Source organism: Brachyhypopomus gauderio, chromosome 2 (genome assembly GCF_052324685.1).
Source record: "Brachyhypopomus gauderio isolate BG-103 chromosome 2, BGAUD_0.2, whole genome shotgun sequence".
Taxonomy (NCBI): Eukaryota; Metazoa; Chordata; class Actinopteri; order Gymnotiformes; family Hypopomidae; genus Brachyhypopomus; species Brachyhypopomus gauderio.
Window position 1 is genome coordinate 23,784,816 of NC_135212.1, and position 21,071 is coordinate 23,805,886.

The 21,071-nt window shown below is 44.1% G+C and overlaps 2 protein-coding genes across 8 annotated transcripts in view; both read right to left on the reverse strand.

Annotated features, from left to right (window-relative positions):
• necab2 (N-terminal EF-hand calcium binding protein 2) overlaps window positions 1-10,390 on the reverse strand; it is a 76,515-nt gene extending 66,125 nt beyond the window's left edge. For both annotated transcript variants that reach the window (XM_076992039.1, XM_076992032.1), the window contains exons 1-2: window positions 10,036-10,390; window positions 2,605-2,629 (exon numbers count right to left, since the gene is read on the reverse strand). In XM_076992039.1, coding sequence (XP_076848154.1) covers window positions 2,605-2,629; window positions 10,036-10,353 — 343 coding nt within the window. In that variant the 5' untranslated portion in view covers window positions 10,354-10,390. The remainder of the gene's footprint in view (window positions 1-2,604; window positions 2,630-10,035) is intronic.
• Window positions 10,391-12,852: 2,462 nt separating this feature from the next.
• The window catches only part of hydin (HYDIN axonemal central pair apparatus protein), a 63,692-nt gene continuing 55,473 nt past the window's right edge, over window positions 12,853-21,071 (reverse strand). For 5 of the 6 annotated variants that reach the window (XM_076992060.1, XM_076992076.1, XM_076992069.1 and 2 more), the window contains 17 exons: window positions 20,582-20,803; window positions 19,801-19,927; window positions 19,541-19,706; window positions 19,190-19,337; window positions 18,903-19,110; window positions 18,319-18,540; window positions 18,004-18,173; window positions 17,728-17,926; window positions 17,435-17,593; window positions 17,040-17,320; window positions 16,080-16,299; window positions 15,644-15,856; window positions 15,170-15,333; window positions 14,902-15,052; window positions 14,448-14,678; window positions 13,810-14,034; window positions 12,853-13,550 (listed from right to left, as the gene is read on the reverse strand). In XM_076992060.1, coding sequence (XP_076848175.1) covers window positions 13,041-13,550; window positions 13,810-14,034; window positions 14,448-14,678; window positions 14,902-15,052; window positions 15,170-15,333; window positions 15,644-15,856; window positions 16,080-16,299; window positions 17,040-17,320; window positions 17,435-17,593; window positions 17,728-17,926; window positions 18,004-18,173; window positions 18,319-18,540; window positions 18,903-19,110; window positions 19,190-19,337; window positions 19,541-19,706; window positions 19,801-19,927; window positions 20,582-20,803 — 3,616 coding nt within the window. In that variant the 3' untranslated portion in view covers window positions 12,853-13,040. Of the gene's footprint in view, window positions 13,551-13,809; window positions 14,035-14,447; window positions 14,679-14,901; window positions 15,053-15,169; window positions 15,334-15,643; window positions 15,857-16,079; window positions 16,300-17,039; window positions 17,321-17,434; window positions 17,594-17,727; window positions 17,927-18,003; window positions 18,174-18,318; window positions 18,541-18,902; window positions 19,111-19,189; window positions 19,338-19,540; window positions 19,707-19,800; window positions 19,928-20,581; window positions 20,804-21,071 lie in introns of those variants that run through there. The other variant, XM_076992092.1, reaches the window with a different exon arrangement.

Here is a 21,071-nt window from a genome sequence, read left to right on the forward strand (position 1 = left end):
TGTGTGTGTGTGTGTGTGTGTGTGTGTGCGCACATGTCAGGAAGAGAAACAAAGAGAAAGTGTTGTGTTTGCATTTCAGTGCAAAACAAGGGATTAACTTTTTCAAAATCCTAACCATGATAATCAGACACAAATAAACCAAGGAGCATGCACACACACAAATAAACCAAGGGGCGTGCACACACACACACACACACACACACACACACACACACACACACACACACACACACACACACACACACACACACGAAACAAAAATGAAAAGTGGTGGCCGTGACCCCATGCATATTTTCCACTGAGCTCAGGGAAGCTGTGTACAGAATTTAAAGCAAACAAAAGACACCAATTACACTTCCATTACCACCCTCTCCTCTATAATTACCAGCCTCTTATGCAAGGGCCCTATTAAAGCAGGTGAAATATTGACAAGGACGTGCAACTAATGTGGGTGTGATACAGGGCGGCATCACCTAACCCATGTCAACAGCTGGGGGGGAGAAGGCTGCTAATCAGGCAGCAGCATGGCACCACCTACACAACCAATCCAAGAGCAGAGCTCAGGGGTCAGGGGTCAGCACGTGGGGGCACCTGCCCCTGTAGTCCTCCTGACAACGAGGCCCCTTAAATGCTTTTGAACTGGTCGTGTGGAGATTCATAAGCTGAACTTGAACAATACTTATGCCTCTAAAACCATTTCAGGGTCTGAGCTGTCAGAAGAAACACATCAATGGGGAGATTTCACATGGCACAAAAAATACTGCCCCTACAGGCAGCAGGAGATGGTTTACGCTTTCTTTTCAAGAGCTTCTTTTAGAGAGAGTAACATACTCTAATGATTCTCTATGTGTGACCCTAAAGCCCCACTCAAAAACCTGTCATGCCTAATATATGGCCCAGACGTGAGTGGGGCGTTCCATTCTAAATGTTATATTCTCTATTTGCATTTGTTGGGAGGAAAGTGGAAGGTTGCATGGGTGCAGGCAACACTGTTATTTACATTCCCTTAACAAATTGGGTCTCCAGGATATGAAATTCGATTCACAGGCCATCAATCTGACACAGCTAAAAAAAAAGAGACGGTGAATAACGCGGGACTCAAATGGGCTTATTTCTAAAAGTTGGGGATAAATTAAATGGCACTGGGGCCTTTTGTTGCAGGAGCTGTGATTGAAAGTGAAAGACTGTTACAGCCCAGCACCCATTTTCTCCTACTCCCCCCAGACTCTCTCTCTCTTTTCTTCTCTCCCTCTCTCTTTCTCTCATTAAAACCACTACTGAGTTACTCCCATTGGAGGTTTAAAAATAACTGCATGCTAGCAACACATCAAATAGCAACTATTCTATTTAACAAGGTGCTTTATACCAAGAGATTTTTTTGTCTTTTAAATGGACACCAAATGGGCTCTTACACACAGATGGCTTCTTTAGTCACGGTATAAATATTTTTCCTTTATGCACGTAAAGGAACATCAACAAAAAGGTGTTTGTGAATGTTTTTCATTCAAAGAGTCAAAGATTTGTGCATAATCACCAAAATAATTCAATTGTGTGCAGAGGTACTGGTTCAAAAATGGCAAAGTGACAAGGACAGACAAACGGGTTTGGGAGCCATGCACAGCAGCGTGGAGTAATCTCCACATTATAATAATAATGCATGAAATGTATTTTACCATGAATGGTTTAATTTTCCACAGAACCCCTCTTTAATGGTGACCTATCTAAAGGACATGGAATATTCATGAAGATAAAAAGGGGAATTTGCATAATATGAATTATCTAAAATCAATTAGCACATACATTTACAATTGTATGGCCATTTCAATTAGCATAAAAATATGCCTAAATTACCAATTTACCAGGAAGAGCACGCATGCTCATTTATAGGTGTGTTAAAAAGTAAAAATTTAAGAGTTTAAAGTTAATTTTAAGAGCAACAATCTAGTGAATCACTTACCACAGAAAAACAGAACTCGGGGGCAAATCTAATATTTTAAATAAATAAATATCAAAGTGCCATATTCACTCAGGCCCAGAGAACTCCAGGTGTTGCAGTCTTAATGATAGAAGGGGCCATAGTGTGAGCAGAGCTGCAGAGAGTGATTGCCTGGTAAACCACCGCTTTACAGGAAGATTTGACTATCTGGGAGGAAAGCTTCTTCTAAACATGTTCGTGTTCTTCAGTCTCATTAACATGCTCCCAGGCATAAAGGAACTGATGAGGAAACAGTAGAGCCTTTTCTTTTTTAGTGAATATTTTTCAGGTAACAACTGAACTAAACTGACTTGATAGGGCTTTGACTGCCAAGCCTGTGCATAGCTGGACCTGCTATAGTTTAATATGAAAGGCGATCTGATCACCAACGATAACATTAAAAAGGCATGTTAACAGTATAAAAAATTCTGCTTTAAATTTGCCACCATTCAGTTACTGTATAGCCATATATATTCCACAAATAATCTTTTGCAATCAAAAATATGAGCATGTTCTCTGTAGTTGGTCACTTGACCAAAGGCAGCTGGACTTGTTGAAGTTTTAAATGCCATTACTTTAAAATGCAGCATGGCGATATGTGTAGCATACGACAGACGATATTCACTTACCATCCTTATCAGCTCTCCGGAATATCTATAAAGAAACCAAGAAAGAGGCTCTGTTATAATCTGGTTGTTGTAGTGCATTCACATTAATACTGTTATATCTCAGACCATAACACAACCGACAAAGACAGTTAACCGGCTGCTTCTCTTTAATGACGGCTACAGTTCATAGACCTTGGATCGATGCATCTAAGCTCTGCGGGGACAGAGGTAGGGCCCTTTATAACAGGATCCTGATTACTCTGTTCACTCGTGTGAAATTAAATCAGACGGCTAGGAAGAAAGAAATCATTTGTTTTGAAAATTTCATTCACTATTGGATGGTTTTGTAGCACTGGGTGCTGTCATTCTTAAAGTGGAAGGCTTTGTGCTGCAGAGAGGTGACCCGGCTCCGCCAGGCCTGGTGTCTGGTTTACTCGTCTTGCTTATGTGGGCTTTACGATTTGTGCACCCATGTGCAGTGGAGTGGTTGTTCATCAGTGTGTGTGTGCGTGTGTGTGTGTGTGTATACGAGTGTGTCCTGCTTCTTGGTGCACTGAATCCTGTACTCAACTTAAAGCACTGAATGTTGTGCACATGCATGTCCAGTTATGTTTAGTTCCAAAACACTAATCGTTATCTACTGTAAAAACCCAGACAAGCCAAAACAAAAGCTATAGCCTAGTAAAAACACTATTGAATTTTACGTAAACTAAATCATATGTAGTAAGATTAGTATGTTGGTATGTAAAAGAATGTTAGCACGTAGTATGGTTAGTATGTTTGTACAAACCGGATTCCAAGTTGGGACACTAAACAAATTGTGAATAAAAACTGAATGCAATGATGTGGAGATGGTAAACGTCAATATTCTTTTCGTAATAGAACATAGATGACAGATCAAAAGTTTAATATGAGTAAATGTAACATTTTCAAGGAAAAATATGTTGATTCAAAATTTCACAGTGTCAACAATTCCCAAAAAAGTTGGGACAAGAAGCAATAAGTGGCTGAAAAAAGGAAATTGAGCATATAATAAACAGCTGGAAGACCAATTAACACTAATTAAGTCAATTGACAACATGATTGGGTATAAAAAGAGCTTCTCAGAGTGTCAGTGTCTTTCTGAAGCCAAGATGGTAAGAGGATCACCAATTCCACCATTGTTTCGCTGATGTTACCCAGCGTAAAATAGCAAAGACTTTTAAGTTATCATCATCAACCGTGCATAACATCATCAAAAGATTCATAAAATCTGGAACAATCGCTGTGCGTAAGGGTCAAGGCCGTAAAACTCTACTGGATGTTCGTGATCTCCGGGCCCTTAAACGTCACTGCACCTCAAACAGGAATGCCACTGTCAAGGAAATAACAGAATGGGCTCAGGAATACTTCCAGAACGCATTGTCAGTGAACACAATCCACCGTGCCATCCGCCATTGCCAGCTGAAACTCTACAGTGCAAAGAGGAAGCCATTTCTAAGCAAGCTCCACAAGCTCAGACATTTGCACTGGGCCAGGGGTCATTTAAAATGGAGTGTGGCAAAATAGAAAACTGTTGTGGTCAGATGAGTCATGATCTGAAGTTCTTTATGGAACACTGGGATGCCATGTTATCTGGACCAGAGAGGACAAGGATAATAGGGGTGAGAATCGTTTACTATCTCACGATTCAATTCGATTCCGATTTTGGGGGCCACAATTCAATTCAAAAATCGATTTTCGATTCAAAACGATTTTCGATTCAAAAAACGATTTGATTTATAAAAATGTCTGCTTCAGTCTATAAAATCTGCATGATCTACTACAGTCTGCTTTTCAAGACAGAATGACATATACAGAAAATAAAGTGTCTTTCACGTTTAATTAACAAAAATTAAGTGCTTTGGTAAAATAAAATGGTTTTTGTTGTTACCAAAATTCTTGAGCTTCATTTTGCGAGCTATCAGGCCTGGCTCGGATGCAGTTCCCCCAGCCGTCGCTAGGGGCACCAGAGTCAGTCCCAGACTAAACCGACGTAACCATACATTCTCAGCCAGTCTCTGCTTTCTCTGTGATTGCTTATCGTTTAATGGTCTCGCCACCTCTCTGTTATGCTTTCTCTTTACTTATTCGAGTATCTCATGCGTCCTTCCTGGACCCATCTCAAGTTTTCCCAATCCTGTATGTCTTCCTATCCGTTTTGCCTTTATTTTTGGGAAGGGTTTTATTTTGCTGCAGCGTTTTTTGCCAGTAACTTCTGCTGGTGTCCTTGGTTTCGTTTTCGCGTTGCATTTATCCGCGCTGTTTTTTACTGTTGTTGTTTTGTTTCTTCCTCCCGTCTCACTACGGTTGAGTGTTATTTTTCACGCGTGGTATTTTCCGCATTGGTTTTTTGTTTCTATTTACTCCGTGCCCTCACCGGACAGGTTGAATATCTCTTTCCTCCATCTGTTTTGAACCTTTTCTGCGCATGAGTGTGTCCCAGAACCTGCTGCGTAAAGTATCGCGTAATTTTATAATTGCATAACGCGAGACTTCACCACGACTTAGAATCGATTTTGGGACATTTAAAATCGATTCTGAATCGTAGTGAATGAGAATCGATTTTTGATATATGAATCGATTTTTTGGCACACCTCTAAAGGATAACACGAATTGTTATCAACGCCCTGCATTTTTCAACAAGATAATGCCAGACCACATTCTGCAGCAATCACAACATCATGGCTACATAGGAGAAGGATCTGGGTACTGAAATGGCCAGCCTGCAGTCCAGATCTATCACCTACAGAGAACATTTGACGCTTTGTAAAGAGGAAGGTGCGACAAAGAAGGCCCAAGACGATTGAACAGTTAGAGGCCTGTATTAGACATGAATGGGAGAGCGTTCCTATTTCTAAACTTGAGAAACTGGTCTCCTCTGTCCCCAGACGTCTGTTGAGTGTTGTAAGAAGAAGGGGGGATGCCACACAGTGGTAAAAATGGCCTTGTCGCAACTTTTTTTGGAATTTGTTGACGCCATGAAACATATTTTTCTCTTAAAATGATACATTCTCTCAGTTTAAACTTTTGATCTGTGATTTGTGTTCTATTCTAAATAAAATATTAGATGCTGGCACCTCCACATCATTGCATTCAGTTTTTATTCACAATTTGTTTAGTGTCCCAACTTTTTAAAAATCTGGTTTGTATGTTAAAGTATGTTAGTATGTAGTATGTTAGTATGATTAGTATATTAGTACGTTTGTTCACTTTTTTTAGGTTCAACTTCTACAACTTGCCATCTGCCATGTCGTACTAAGTGAGGCTACCATGAGTAAAGTGAACAAATTGAAAAACTAAACATACAAGATTTATATATCTCACTTAACAGTTCCAGACAACAGACACTTCTGTGTCTCCTCGGATTTTAGAGGCCACGTGTTTTCCTTTGGCAGCACAGGTGGAGAGGCGCGTGGGATGAGCAATCTGGAGCCAAGCTCAGATCAATACAATTTATGTTACAAGGTCCATGAAAGCCACTGAAAGCCCTTTGAATTTAACCAGAGGAGAAGGTCCTCACTGGGCTGAAGTTGCCGGATCATCCCTGGCTATCAGACCCTCGACTGCCGCAGTGGCAGTGTACAGGGCCGGAGTGGGACACTTTTTCAGCCCGGGAGTTATATGCCCAAATACTGCCCAATATTATTTTTCCCTCCCAATCGGCCCAAACTAGAGACTGACATGAGCCGGCCCATTGGGAATCCTTCCGAATCTCCCGATTAGCCACTCCGGCTCTGGCAGTGTAAGAGAAGACCAAGAGCAAGGAACAAAACATTTCCCCCAATCTGGAGAATCATGAACCTAGAAGATCTGAAATACAAAGCTACTTCAAGGGCTTTTAATGGTAACCTTTGAAACTTGGAAAGTTTCTCATTTAGTTATTAATCTAAAAGCAAATTATTCACTAATGACTATTATTCAGTATATTAATATGAATGGTCTCTAGTTACAAGAAAAGAATGTGGAGTTTAAGGGGTTAAATAAAGATTTACTGCAACACCTTCCATCGATTTCAGAAAAGAAAAAGGAATGAAATAACTGCTTCTTGAGAGTGGTCTGAAACATGAGAGCAGGATTTCACGCTGGCGTGGACACAGAGGACCACAGCTGTAGTGCATCCCAGCCTCCATCTTTGTGTCCCCTATGAAAGGACGGGCGTAGAGCGGCTGACCCAACACAGGCGAACCATACGCAGCGGCTTGCCGGCTGAGTGTGTGTCAAATTGCACCGGAATTGGATGTCGGTGGGCGAGGGCTCGTCTGATCACACGTTTGTCAGGCTGGATGTTGTGCAGGCAAATAATTTAGGTGACCCAGTTCAGTTTCACTTCGGAGGAGTGATTTCTCCGTGACAGGAAAAAGGTGCGTTGGGGGGGGGGGGGTGTTGGGGGGGGGGGGGGGGGGGGTGGTTTGGGGCAATGGGATGGCGACCCCAAAGTGAAAAGGGCTAATGTAAAATACAGAGATATGGAAAGACATGAAAGAGTGTCACTCATGACAAAGGCGGTTGGACCAGTTGTAACACTCCCTTACACAAAATTGCAGTCAAGGCTCTTATTTAAAAGTCCTGAAACAAAACTATTCTGCCAGTAGATCACAGCGGCAGTGTACTTTTTAATCAACTGCAAGTATCAAATCTAGTCTAGCTTCAGTGTAAAAAAAATCTCATGATAACTGATTGAACTAATGTTAGAAATGTTAGAAATGAAAGCTACTACTCATCACACTGACCTAAAAATCAGAAAAGAGGAGACCTTCGCTGAATATACAATCACTCCCTCATTAATGGTGCAGGAGGTAGTACTGTAGTAATCCTAACAAATTGGTCTCAGTCCTTTAATTTGAGTCAATGACCAGCATTTGACACTCTGGCTCTTCCCACTTTCAAAAGTGGCTTTTAAATTGTCCCACCCACAGACTCTCTCTCGTTGAATTTGTCAAAGTGTTATGAAAAATCTACACCCTACGCCTTCTGTATTGGCTAAGTGGGGTAACAGAGTAACAGAATGAGGCTGTATTTTCCCAAGCCCAGAGGGAACTGGGTAATATAAGATCGTCATGGGAAGCCTGCGACTACCTTCATCTCCTGCAGCCCGAGAAACACCTTACAGGCAGAGTGTAATCACCATGCACTCTAGAAATCTACACCGGGAGAGTGAGAGATTGGGGGAGGCAGTGAGCAGGGAGAGAGGGAGAGAGACAGAGAATGGGGAAGGAGGAGAGTGGTTGGATTCATTTTCAGAGGAAACAAAACAAATTCAAGAGATGAACGGAGTGAGGAATTGAGGATGAGCTTCCCTATATCAGATAGACAGATATTGATGGGGTAAGAAAGGTAGAAATGAATAAAAAGCCAGTGATGAACACAGACATGCTACTTTATAACTGTGGCATCTCTCTCTAAAATGTGGATTGTAATGTCCACTTAGATACTCCATTCCCATGATTCATAGTGGTTGCCACAGTGCATCCTAGCTGAGATGCAATATACAAAGCAAATGGCAATACTGTTAAGATTTCAAAAGTTCCCATCCATATGCAATCATGAGCAAATGTCACGAACAGTCACCAGCTGATGAAAACCGCTTACTGACACACCATTACATACAGGTAAGTGCTGCAGTCTACGCAATGTAACCTAACCAGAGCTGGGTGTTTGGAGAATACCATCCAACAGTTCTCTTCAGTCTGAGAAGGCTATACTGAGAATAAGCTACAGGAGAAGCACTTTGAATGTGTCAGCACGGCTGTGTGAGCCACATCCAGCCGAAAGAAGCCTCCAAATGGGCCGACAGGCCTGCGAGTCCACACTGATAGTCTATGTGCCTGTGCTATATGCCTGTGTTATGTCTATTCACTCATCCATGATGAACACAAGGTGAGCTGTGTGTGTAAATAGGAATTCTCCATTAACTTTTAGCTCTAGACTAACAGCAATGCACAGACCACCCAGCCCTGAACGAAAGCCTTGGACAGATTCCAGAGCGAGCACAGTAAGGGCTTCACAGTAAAGTAATGGAATCCACCCACGAGGGTGGGATGGAAATCAATCCCCCGAGAACCACCTGCGCTCCCAAGTGTGAGTGGAGCGCTTTGCTTTTCCCTAACTCCCTGTCTTTCCTTTCCTCCGTCTCTTCCCCCCACCTCCATCTGTTTCCCTCCCGTCTACCTCTCACTCCATCTCTTTCCCTCCCTCCCACTTTCCCTCTCTACCTCCCTTTCCCTCCCTCTCTACATCTTTCGCTCACACATCTCCTTGCTTCCCATTTTTCTCACTATACATCCCAATCCCTCACTACCTCTTTGCCTGACTCCACCCCTTTCCTTCACACCTCCATCTCTTTCCCTGCCTCCATCTCTTTCCCTCACTACATCTCCTGCCTCCTTCTTTCCCTCCTTCTGACTTTTCATCACTACCTCTCATTCCCTCTCCATCACTCTCTCTTAACTCTAAATCCTTCCCTTGGGTTTTTTATCCTTGTCCTTCTGTGCAACAGACTTATTTTTCTATAGTGTGATCCTCTCAGTTTCATGTGTTTGGGGTACAACTACGCCTCTAGTCTTTTGAAGGAGTTCTTTTGTTAATTAGTTTTTATGCACTGCCTAATGTATTAGTGCCTGCTATCTTGGTCAGGATGTGAACTAATTTTTTGTGTATCTGAAGAGAACATCACACGCATAGTAATCGAATACCAACGAAAAATACCGAGGCAACACTTTGACCCACAAAATCAATACTGCTGAGACCTCGCCTCGGCAGCCAACCACAAAGCTTAATTGCCGTGCTTCACTGGAAAAGCTTAATAAATTATTTAAGTAGAGTGTGTTTGTCAAACAATGGCAGTGGGTAATGATACAATTCACAGGAAAAAATACTTCAGTGAAAAAGTATTGACATGGTCGTTGTGTCGTAAGCTTTGTGTAACCATATTTAAATTCGGTCAGGCTAATATAGATACGGTGTTAACTGATTTGATTGTGATTAGGCATCGTACTGATAGTGCGCGTGCGCCTCTTGATACAGCTGAGTTACATAGTGGATTTAGGTATACAAGTTGTACTTTTCACACTCAACTTTCATTAAGATATGACCATATGTGTATGTACTTTATATAGTGAATGAGCTCGTATAGCCCGTATTATTCTACTGGCGACGCTAAAGACACGCTCCAGAACCCACGCTGCGGTTAAATGACGTTAGGAAAAGATGGGCTGTATAAAAGAAAGTTAAGTCGGACGTTTAAATTTCTGTTTTCATTAACTTAATTATAGTAAATATTCTTGCCAATTATGTATATGAGATAAAACGGGTTTATTTGTCCAATTCAGTACCGATACGCCCCAATTTTCGCACGCTATTTATTATTAGAAATAGAGATATCCCTAACTTAAATTGCTCACACTGACAAGCTCAAAAGCACAAACCACTTACGTCCAATATGACAGAAATGCCTTTTCGCGGTTCCGGTGCGAAGAACTGCTCCTGGGCAACCGCTGCCTCCTCCTTCACATATTCCCGAGTTGAGATGCTTTTATTGTCGCTCATCTTGGTGACTATCCAGCGGACAAGCCCGTCTATTCCACCGGGCTGGGTTCCGCTGTTTCCGGACTGTGCAGCCGTCGCTGTCTCGCTGTCCTGAGCCCCGGGATTGGGCTGGTCTTTGCTGTCCTGTGCGCGGAGTTTGGGTTGTTCTTTGTGGAGCAGTTTGTGGACGCCGTCCCTGCAGTAGCGCGCAGCTTGCTCACACATCCTTTTGCCGCGGAGCGTTCATGCCGCGCGCTATGGGGGCAGTCCCTCCCTCCCCTCTGACATCATCGGACATCCCAAAAACACACCTCTCCAAGGCACACGCCCCTCTAAAACGTGCAACTGTTATTTAGTGAGATGATGAAAAATACAGATCTTTCTGCTGAAGGTCTTTATTTACTCGTTTTTTTTATTGCACCAGTAAATAAATCTCAATGCATCCGTTTATTACAGTACATTTGTCAACAATCCCATTATGTGAGGTTTTATACTTCAAACATAAAACCAGTATTGTGAAACTACAGCTATTCATTCTTCCCGAAAACCTATGGTTCTTAGACTTCTAAGAACATTTACTACAGAACTGGATTACTAATCAGTACTTCTCTGTAGACACATGGCTTCAATAATGCACTAGAGCCTAACAAAGACCAATGTTCTACGTTCCTCCAACACATAAACCTAAAACCAACTTAGTGTCACTGACAGGGCGTCATAATTTCTAAAGTCACACTAAGGTCTACACTGGAGACAATGCCTAACCCCAGCAGGTAATTTTCATATCACTTGCCCTATCCTATGAATTTTAATTAAACAACTTCTGGCACTAGAAGTTATTCACCCATGCTTTCGTGTAATACGAGATGTCCCGAGGACAAGCTTTCACTAAAACACTGTTGACAACCACTGGGAAAGCCATACCTTAAAAGTGGTAAAATCAACCTCAAAACCATACAGGTATGCCAAAACTCCACGCACGCACCCCCCCCCCACACACACACACAGAAATGTTATAATAAACATATTGCTCATATTAGTGGGTTTAAGACTGAATGATGCTTGACATGTATGCATTAAGTAGGTATTAAGAACTGATTCTGTGCGCTTGGATCCAGTTTGGTTTTTTTTTATTAACATGTAATTGATCTGTTGCATTATGGTTATTAAATCTGAAATAAAAATGAAGCATTTCACAAACCTATTGGTTAAGAATCTGAGCTTTCATCCATCTACACTGAGAGGAAACCTGGTAACTCATCCATTTTCAGGCAGGGCACTTTCTCACTCCTATGATGCCCTCATTACCTTATCGCTCTATAAATGACCTTTTAGGAGTTGAAAGGCTGTTAAAAGGCTCCCCAGTCCTGCCCTTTGCCAGAGGTGATTAAGTCATCCCTACAAAAAGGCCCCTTTATTTAATTGGCACAGGGAACAACCCCCTCCCACACACAGTTTGTGTTCCCATAGCGAGGCATTTAGCCCAACAGAAACGTGGAGCTGAAAATATGTCTCTTTAATGTACAGCAACTGGTGGCCGAACCAACCCCCCCTCCTCCCCCCTCACACTTTTCCTCACGAAGCATAGCACAGGTAATTACGACAAGTCCTAATCTCTTGAGCGGCGGTGGGAACACCACCCCCTGCTGTCTCAGAGAGGACGTTACAGCTCGTTTCCTGCCATGTTGCGCAACCAAACACAGCGGTGCGCCACCCGTGCACCTGCAGAGCCGGGAAGGCCCTTAGCAGGTGAGCGGTTGCTCTGGTTACCAGAGCTATAGTTTCATCAGCCCGGTTCTGTAGCTCCCATTGGGCGGTGAGCTCTGCCAGCCTCTCCCATTCCTGGCAACAGACAGAGGGCTTCCCTGCTGCTGGACCCTTCCTCCTTCACTTACAGAGCCATTCAGTCTTGATCACCCTGTAAATGGCTCATGGCCCCTGGTGGATGTATGCAGAGAGCCATCAAGTGCATTTTGGTCTGATAATAGTACCGTTCTACCAACACTGAATCATTTGGACGATTCACAACTGCAAGTCCATTCAGGCAGTGAAGACCCGATTTTGCTCTAAACTTGCTTCACTGTCTTACAAACGTTTATAGCAGAAATGATAAATGCATGGCCCTGCCATAAAGGCCAGATCTTCTAGAGATCTGGCGATTTACCAGAAGCGGCTCCACATTATCATTTTGTCAATTGACCTACTTTAATTGTCTGGGCTCAAGAGGATGTTTTAGAGAGGAGGGCACGGTGAACAAATTGCTGAAAAATTGAGAGCCAATTTGCACCGTGCCCCTATGAGGACCACAGCTTAATGTCAGGCTGTCCTTACTCTGCCTCCGCTCTCCCATTCCCTCATTAAAAGCACTCACACAGTCCATGAAGGGTCTCGCACGCTCAGAAGCACTGAAATATACCAAAGTATTAAACTCGCAGACAAACCAAAAAAACAGGAGACACATTTTTAAACAAAGCACTCCAGCTCATGATATAAATGTTCATATCGCACGTGCACGTCTGTGCACGTGTACACTGATACACACGTACCTACGCACAAGCACACAGTTTTCTCTAAGGAGTGGAGAGTGGATATGCTCTTTGTTATGGCAAAGGTGTTAAGGGCAGCAACTGCACCTCCTGGTGGACTCCAGTAGGAGCTCAGACATCCAACCACAACGGCTTTTATGCTTTACCTGATCCTGTTGTAATTATACCTAAATAACTGTTTGCAAGCAATATCCTTTATTAAAACGAATAACAAATGACATGAATTCAAAACAGTGTACAAACATGGACAAAAAACTACCATTGTAAACTAAAGTTGTGTGTGATTATTAAGGTCTCATAAGGCGAGTTATGATAATGATGTGTAGTAGATTTGTTTTCTGGACCTTAGTGGTGCCTAGCAAAGCCTTATAATGTCTTCTCTCTTTGAGCAAGCTCAGTATAGAAGCCCTTAAGATAGTACACCCAGGACAGGACCTGCCCGTAGCCTTCTGATCGTGGGCTGGAGATGGTCAATTTTCCTGTACAGGGGCCTCTGGAGCCTGCTGGTGGGCCCTCGAAGGTCACCAGGACGTTGTGTGTCTTTTTAGAGCGGATGGTCTCCACACCCTTGACGGTGAAGGCCGGGTTGTTTACTTGGAAGGAGAAGGCGGTGGCCTGCAGGAAGACGTTCTTGAAGGGGATAGTGATGCTGGAGCCGGCCCGGATGGCCAGAGGACCCTGCACTTTGGGAGGGAGGCAGGTGCCGTAAAGCGGGAAGACGTACTCTCCGGCGAGGCTGGATGAGAGTGTGAGAGTGCCTCGCACCTCGCCCAGCTGGGAGGGCTCAAAGTAGACCTCCACACTGACATCAGTGCCTGCCTGCAAGCCCGCTGCCGCCGTTATGGTCTTCTCCACAACAAAATCTGGACAGTCAGTCTGAACAGGCATTCAGGACAGGAGGAGGTGGTGCAAACAAAGATATGTGAAAAGGTCCCACTTGCATTGTTCTTGCAGTCATTAATCAGATAGACTTTTATTTTAATTTCAGGTAAAACAGGTAAAGATGGGCAATGCAGGAAAATAAAAACAAATACAAAGTATTACAATGCATCTGCAGCAACACCACAGCAAGTACTAATCTGAATCCTGTAAATATATGTTTTAATCATTTTTTAGCAAACCGCTAAAGCTGTACCTTGCAAGTGTATTCGGCCTTGACGCGGGAGTAGTTGGTGAACTTGGCATTGAGGGAGTGGCCGGAACCCAGCATTGCTTGGAAGTAGAGGGGTTTCTCCGCAGGGGCAGGGAGGCCTCGCAGTAGCAGCTCGTAGTGGTAGAAGCCCAGCTCGCTGTTATGTAGTGTCAGTCGTGTGGTGGACTCACCTGGACGCAAGGGCTGGTACTCAAACGTCAGGGTTCCCTGTGAGAATCAGTGAGAGAGAGAGCCAGGCAGAATGAGAGCACCTTGGCAGCAGTCCAACAAATTCTTAAAACTTCACTACATCTCTGAATGAAAGCAGACAGATTTCTGCCAGGTTTCTGTTTCTCTGCACTTAAACATCTAGTTGACTAGTTGACAAGTATCTACCTTGATACTGAAACGAAACTTAAAATTCAACAAGCACGTATTACTAATGTCCCTGATCAATAATTCAGAATGAACCGAAAACAAAACGTCTTGTTTAGCCACTCTGAAGTTACACTAAACTTCCTGTGTTGTGCATGTTCTGGTGGGCTTACACAGCAGTTTCCCCTGTCACTGCATTCAGTCTATATGGCTTCCAAAACAAGCTCTGAGGAGAACAGCGCCACCTTGGAAAAGGAGCCCCCTACCGTGGAGAGTGCAGGCACCGAGAGCTGAGAGGGCACGCTCACGTCCATGCTGCGGCACTCAGTGCTGAACACCAGACTCATGGGTAAGGGGTTGTCCACCTTCACGCAGGCCGAGGTTGTCTGCCTGGCTGCCGTCACCATCTCGATGGTACTGATCACCCCCGGAGGCGTGGCCTTGAAGTTGAGGAGATAGAACAGATACTCACCTGTGGTCTCATTCTTAAAAGTGACCTGTGGAACAAGCAAGCACAATAGGTCAGGCTTTAAAGAAAAAAGCAAAATCGCTAACGTGGCTAACACTGTTTTAAAAGGACTGGGAAGTAGTAATGCTAACAGGCTAACTTACAATCATTCCCAGCAACGGTAGCATTTTAGCATATTACTTTGTATTGATTTTGGCAGTCTTAATTAGAAGGCTGAATTAGTGCAGAGAGCAACGGGGCTCAGCACTTGCTTTGGCATGGTACTGGCCCTCTTTGTAGCTGAAGAAGGAGATCTTGTAGTCCTGCTTAGCTAATCCTGGCACGTCCACATAATCCAGCCCCTTCAAGAAGACGGTGATGTCGGGACGCTCGGGTTTCACCATCTCTACCGTAACACGGAACCTGCAGGGCACGGAGACGGAGACACGCAGACATCTGGACATCCAGTTTTATTAAAAATCCGAGACACAATACAAGTGAGTTTCATGATATAATTATGTGTGAGGAGGATTCTGTCACCTCTGAGGTTTGGGTAGCCAGTTGTGCACAGGCACTATCTCCGTGTAGGGTGTTTTGCAGGGGACGTCATGACTGATGGTGCCCACAGCCTTCGGCGGATCAGCTGTGCCCTGCAGGGTGTAGCGCATTCCCGAGCCATCGGGGAAAGAGAAGAAGGCGGAGCCCTGGGCCAGACACCAAGACACACTAACACTCAGCAACTAGCCTATCACAGAGAAGGTTGACTAACATTTAGGTCAGATTCTCATTGACTACAAATGCAAACTTGACTGAACAGTTTTTTTTTCATTATGAGCTACACAAATTTTCTGAAATATCTTTAAATAGTACAGAAAAGGCAATTTATCCTTCATATTAGCCTAGTTCTTATTAACCTAGTTCGTAGTATAACATCAGTCATACCTTTGGCATTTGGGGATTTTGCCTATTTTAACATGAAAGAGGACAGATAGACGGGGCTGATAGAGGGTGTACCAGGTGCTTCCTGCTGTCCGTGGTCATGACCGTGGGCTTGTAGGTGATCTCGTAAGGCTTGTTCTGCTGGTAGGGCTCCAGGATGAAGGTGGGCGAGGCGCTCCAGTGCTCCCCGTCTATCACAGGCTTCAGGCTCCATCGCTGGTTAGTGCGGTTGGACAGAGCGAGAGTCTGAGTGCACTGACCGCGCACCGGGCACACGAAATTCACCACCTGCAGAGAGTGACGAGGAGTGTGAGGTCACTCGTTAGCCGTTAGCCCAGATGTGGTTACAGGCATTCACTCATGCAACGGAGACGTTGAATGAATTTTATTTAATTGGTCATAGTAATACACCAATTTTAAGAGATGGGTAATAAACAAACAGGTGAACGTCACCACCAGTGAGAGACACAGTCACCCTTGCGGTACCCATGCAGACTGCCACAGGTCCTACCTGAGTAGCAACTGGGGGGGTGACGCATGAGCCAGCCAGAGTGAGGCTCACAGGCTTGCCTCCTTCTATGGAGCAGCAGAGGTTACTGTAGCACAGGTCCTGCTTCACCTCCACAGGAGCAAAGGTCACCTCCAGGGACACCTCCATTCCCGGGCAGATATAGCCCTCGGAAGGGCAGATACTGAAGTCTGGAGCAAAGCGATTCAGATCCCAATGGAACCTGATAGGAAAGCATGCAGAAGATGGCAGATGATGGAGACCAAATTTAAAATTTTTGATAGCAATAAAAGGAAACAATGAAAGGATGTAATGAAAGGATTGTAAATTAAGTGTATATAGCACAGGATGCAGTCGTCCAATTCCTGTACCATAAACTGTAGTATTTTATCTTTTATATTTGCATTTTATTAAAAAAATACACCTGGGAGTAAACAAGAATACTGTTTTAGCTGCTAGAAAATGTGTTAACTGCTGTCTCTTAATGACTAATATCTGATGTGAAACCAATAGTCCAGTCCTCTGTGTGATGTCAATACTGCTAGCACTTTTTAGACTTCACATTTTCCAGCTGTTTGCAACCATGTTAAAGAAGTTTAAGTACACTTAGACTTTTGGATATTACCATATATTACATTGATTACCATTCATTTTCAGTATTATTACCTATTCATAATAATAATAATGTAAAAAGAAAATTGTAAAAAAGAAAAGGAAATGAAGAAAAGGAATATTATAAATCTTTGCCAAGCCAAATAGAGATAGGATGTGTCTGTAATGAATGGAACAGGGTAACTGAGAATGTGAAAAAAACAGCACAAGATTTAGACATGTATTCCCTGGATGAGTGAACTACTGACAACTGCGTAATTTATATCAAAAAGCACAAGCTGACTTGTGAGACATTCTGTCAAGCTGTGTGTATCTATGTGCGTGTGTGTGTGCGTGTGTGTGTACACACACCTAGCCCCAATATCGCCTGTATTCTGCAGGATGATGCGTCGTGTGGTTTGGCAGTGCTGGGTCACAGCTCCAAAGAACAGGTAGTCCTGGTCTAGCGTGACCTCCACCCCATGGCAGCTGCCCTTCAACACCAGCAGGGGGCGCACAGTGCCCAAACACTCCAGCTGCAGCTCCGCACTGAAGGGAGCTATGCGCTGCTTGGGGGCAAAGAGCACCTCCAACTCGCACCTCCCCCCTCCGCCCCGCAGAGTCACGTCCCCCTCTGGACGTACAGACAGGACCTAGGAGACACACAGGATGGCAGTTGTCAGTTTGTGTGTGTGTGTGTGTGTGTGTGTGTGTGTGTGTGTGTGTGTATGTGTGAGCGCACACGTGTTTGCGTACATGTTTCGTACCTTGGCGTCCAGTAGAGTGTGTGTAGACAAAGTTAAGAGGAGAGAGAAGGTGAGTGGTGAGCGACTGTGGTTGATGACAGGGATGAGCCTTCTGCAGCTCTGGCCCACCTGCAGCGCCCCCAGTTTCACAACCTTTTGTTTCGGATCCTCAATGTCAATCTACAAGAGCCCGTCAAAGACCACACGACAACAAAAGGTCTGAGAGTTCATAAAGACAACCTGTTCAAAGCAGACTGAAGTGAAAACTACAGCACTTAAGGCCTACACGGTACATCGGAGAACAGCTCTCTCACCTTCATCTCTATTCCTTGTCCCAAGATCTCCACTACTTGCTTGGAACACCCGTTGATATCAAAGACCACCTTCTGATTGTAGTGCACTGCTTCTCGGGGGTAGAAAGTGAAAAGCACATCCATGCAGCCACCAGGGGGAAGTACCTCAGGGCTGAAACTCGTTTCCAGGAAAGGTGTGTTGGAGAATAAGCAGTCCACACTGTGACAAATGAAAGGTGAGCATATACCATGGCACAAAAATGGTTTTGTGTCATCAACTATATACGTCTTGTCTACCTGATTCCTCTCTCTCCTTTATTACTGATCACCAGGGTCTGTGTGGAAGGGACCATGCCAGCATAGTAGATGAAACTCATTCCAAAATTGAACTTTATGAAAGAGAACTCCAGGCCGGGGGGGGAGGCCGAACCCAGCAGAGAACAATGAAAAACTGGGCCGTTCTTCACCTACAGCGAGGGAGAGCATGGGCATGAAGAAAAGGTGCACAGCACAAAGACAAATGGAAAGGATATGATAGAGAAAGATGAAAGAAAGGTGTAAAAACGAGAGAGAAAGAGGAAGATAGAGGGAGAGGGGCAGGGATGAATGCACCTTGATTGAGAAGCCCATGTCTTTGAGGTCGCACTTCTGCAGGGGAAGGAAGCTGAGGATGCAGCGACTTTGTTCGCCCACTGGCACCACGGCTGTTCTGGGCTCCACCTGCAGGTGGCGCTGCAGATCAGCAGGTCCCGTTAGCTCAAACTGCACATCCAAGTTGAACTTCCCCGGGTTGGAGACCAAAAAAGCACAGGTAGACCTATAATTCAGCTCCACCTGTCCAAAGGAAAGAGAAGAAACTGAGGCAAGATGATCTTGAGATTATCTCCTCAAACCATGTAAATGGAAGCCTAAAGAGCATGCAGTGATTTAAACAAAAAAATGACATTCAAATTTAAAAAATATCAACAGGATCTTATCGTATATGGGTACAGTTGCAAAACAACATGACGCCAGTTTTCAGGCTGGAAAGTGGTTTATTTAGCACTTTTATTCAACTGCAAGCTAAATGTCACATCCAATTCCTGTGAAATAAGCGCTAGCGTGACTATGATAGCTGACACCTTCTCATAACTGACGGCTCAGTAACAGCGGGACCTCACTAGCGCAGAAACACCACAGCATCTCCCGTAGCTCACCAGCTTGAAGTTCACAAGCTGGACATTGGTGGTGGAGAGCTCAGTGACGTCTCCTCCTGGACTTTCATACAGCACACAGGCGTTCATGCTGTAACCATCCCCCTTGATGTTCAACGTAAGGGGCTGAACTTTTCCTCTGACAGCCACCTGGAGGTTAAACGTCACTGTTCCCTCCTGCGTTGGGGTGAAGGATATGTCCAAGGGGATCCTGTTAGGGAAACGACATGTTAAGTAGAAGTAGTTGGCATAGGTGTGAGTTCAGTGCGCTGAGGGTGTGAGCTGCTCACTTGTCTCTAGGGGGCACTGTCCCCACCATGGGTTCCAGCAGCAGACTTTCTCTGAAGGCCTCGGCGTGGCGGGAGGCTTCCTCAACGGTGAAACGGAAGGCTTGGTCTTCACCATTGACCACATGCACAGTTTTATGGATCTTGTGACCTGTCGTGCACATCACTCACATGTTATAATTTTAACCAGCTGTATCTGATTAAGAGATGTTGATTGTTGGAATTAAATTAAATTAAATGACATTCTATTGCCACTCACATATTTACATACTCTTTCTTTTAACACTGCAAACTTTTAGGACACAACTTTTTTCTACTCTTCAGGGTTCATACCCAGCTAAGTTTGAATCTCACCGATAAGCACGCTGCCCAGATTAAGGTGAGCATGATCAATGTACACCACAGGATCATCAGCGATGCCCACCAGCAGAAAGGGCACAGAGTGCTTGTACTCAGGGATTAGGAATGTCCAGAACGACTCCACCAGATCCGGATCTTGGGCACGGAATCGAAATGAAATCTGAAATGAAATGCAGCATTAAGAGCAACACAGTTGAAAAACATGTAGATCTACTGGATATAGTATGTAGGTAGTTGGCACTGTAAACCCATACATCAACTTTCTTGCCAGGTTGAATGGTGCTGTTTGGTGTGAGACAGGTAAAGGGCTTAGCCTCACAATCTTCACATTTCCACAGAAATGAGTATGGCTTGCTGGTGGGGTTTATTATGCTGAACTCCCTGCAGAAAGAATGAGGGATGATGATAATTCACACAATTACTAACACACAGTAATAACAGTAATTAACTAAAGTAGGTAACATTTATTTATAGAGCACATTTAAAATGACAAAAACCAACCAAGGAGCTGCACGGAGTTAAGAATGGAAGGGAACCAGTAAACCCAGGGAGAGCCAAAGCCATAACACATGCACATGTCCATTTGGCCTGGAACATTAAAATGCTAAAGTAGAGAGGTACGTTTTAAGACCTAATGTTCTGTGGCAGGCTGTTCCACACTCAGCGCTAAACCGGTACATAGAGTAGTCACCCCTTAGCTTGAGCTGAGTGTGTGGAACAGTCTTGAGTAACTCATCTGAGCACCTCAAAGAACAGGGAGCTGATTAAGAACAGAGTAGGTCAGCAGTGCAAGGTGGAACACCTCCATTTTACACCCATGTACAAGGAACTGCAGCAATCTAACAGAGATGATATAATCCAGTGAAATGGGAGTAAGAAAAAAGAAGTAAGAAAAAAGAAAATTTGTTGATCAAATATTAGGTCTCAGTGAAAAAAACAACAACAAAGCCATCCATATTTTTTACAGTGCTCTGTCAGTGCTCTAAATGTATAACCAGATTTCATTTTATGAGATTAGTATGGCTGATTTCTTACTTGCAGACATCTGTGCCAACGCCCACCGATGTGAACTTTATGACTTTAGTATTGGGGTCCAGGGCAGCTCTGGGAGGGGCTCCATGGGGCCCGCGGAGCTCAGGGCTGCGTCTGTTCATGCTGAGGTAGTCGCAGTTCTCCAGGTGGAAGTGGCAGTAAGGCAGCAAGCAGCTGCCACTCACGGCGATCACGGGCCCCTGCTCACTCTGCAGATTGGGAACGCTGCCAGGACAAGTTAGTATATGCTGTTACCTGGGTCAGACACAACTACTGCAGTGCTGGTCAGAAAACGTTGGGTCATACGTTACCAGCAGTGTAAAATCACTTTTGGCACTGTATATCTTTTAGAATGCTGACTGAGTACAGGTTAAGTGTGTATTCTATTATAATTAAGAAATAGATTAAATGGACCGCAGAAACAGTTTATTAAGCCGTTTCTGCACATGACAGTTAATTGACATAAGCATTAGAATGTGCAAAATTTGATGTG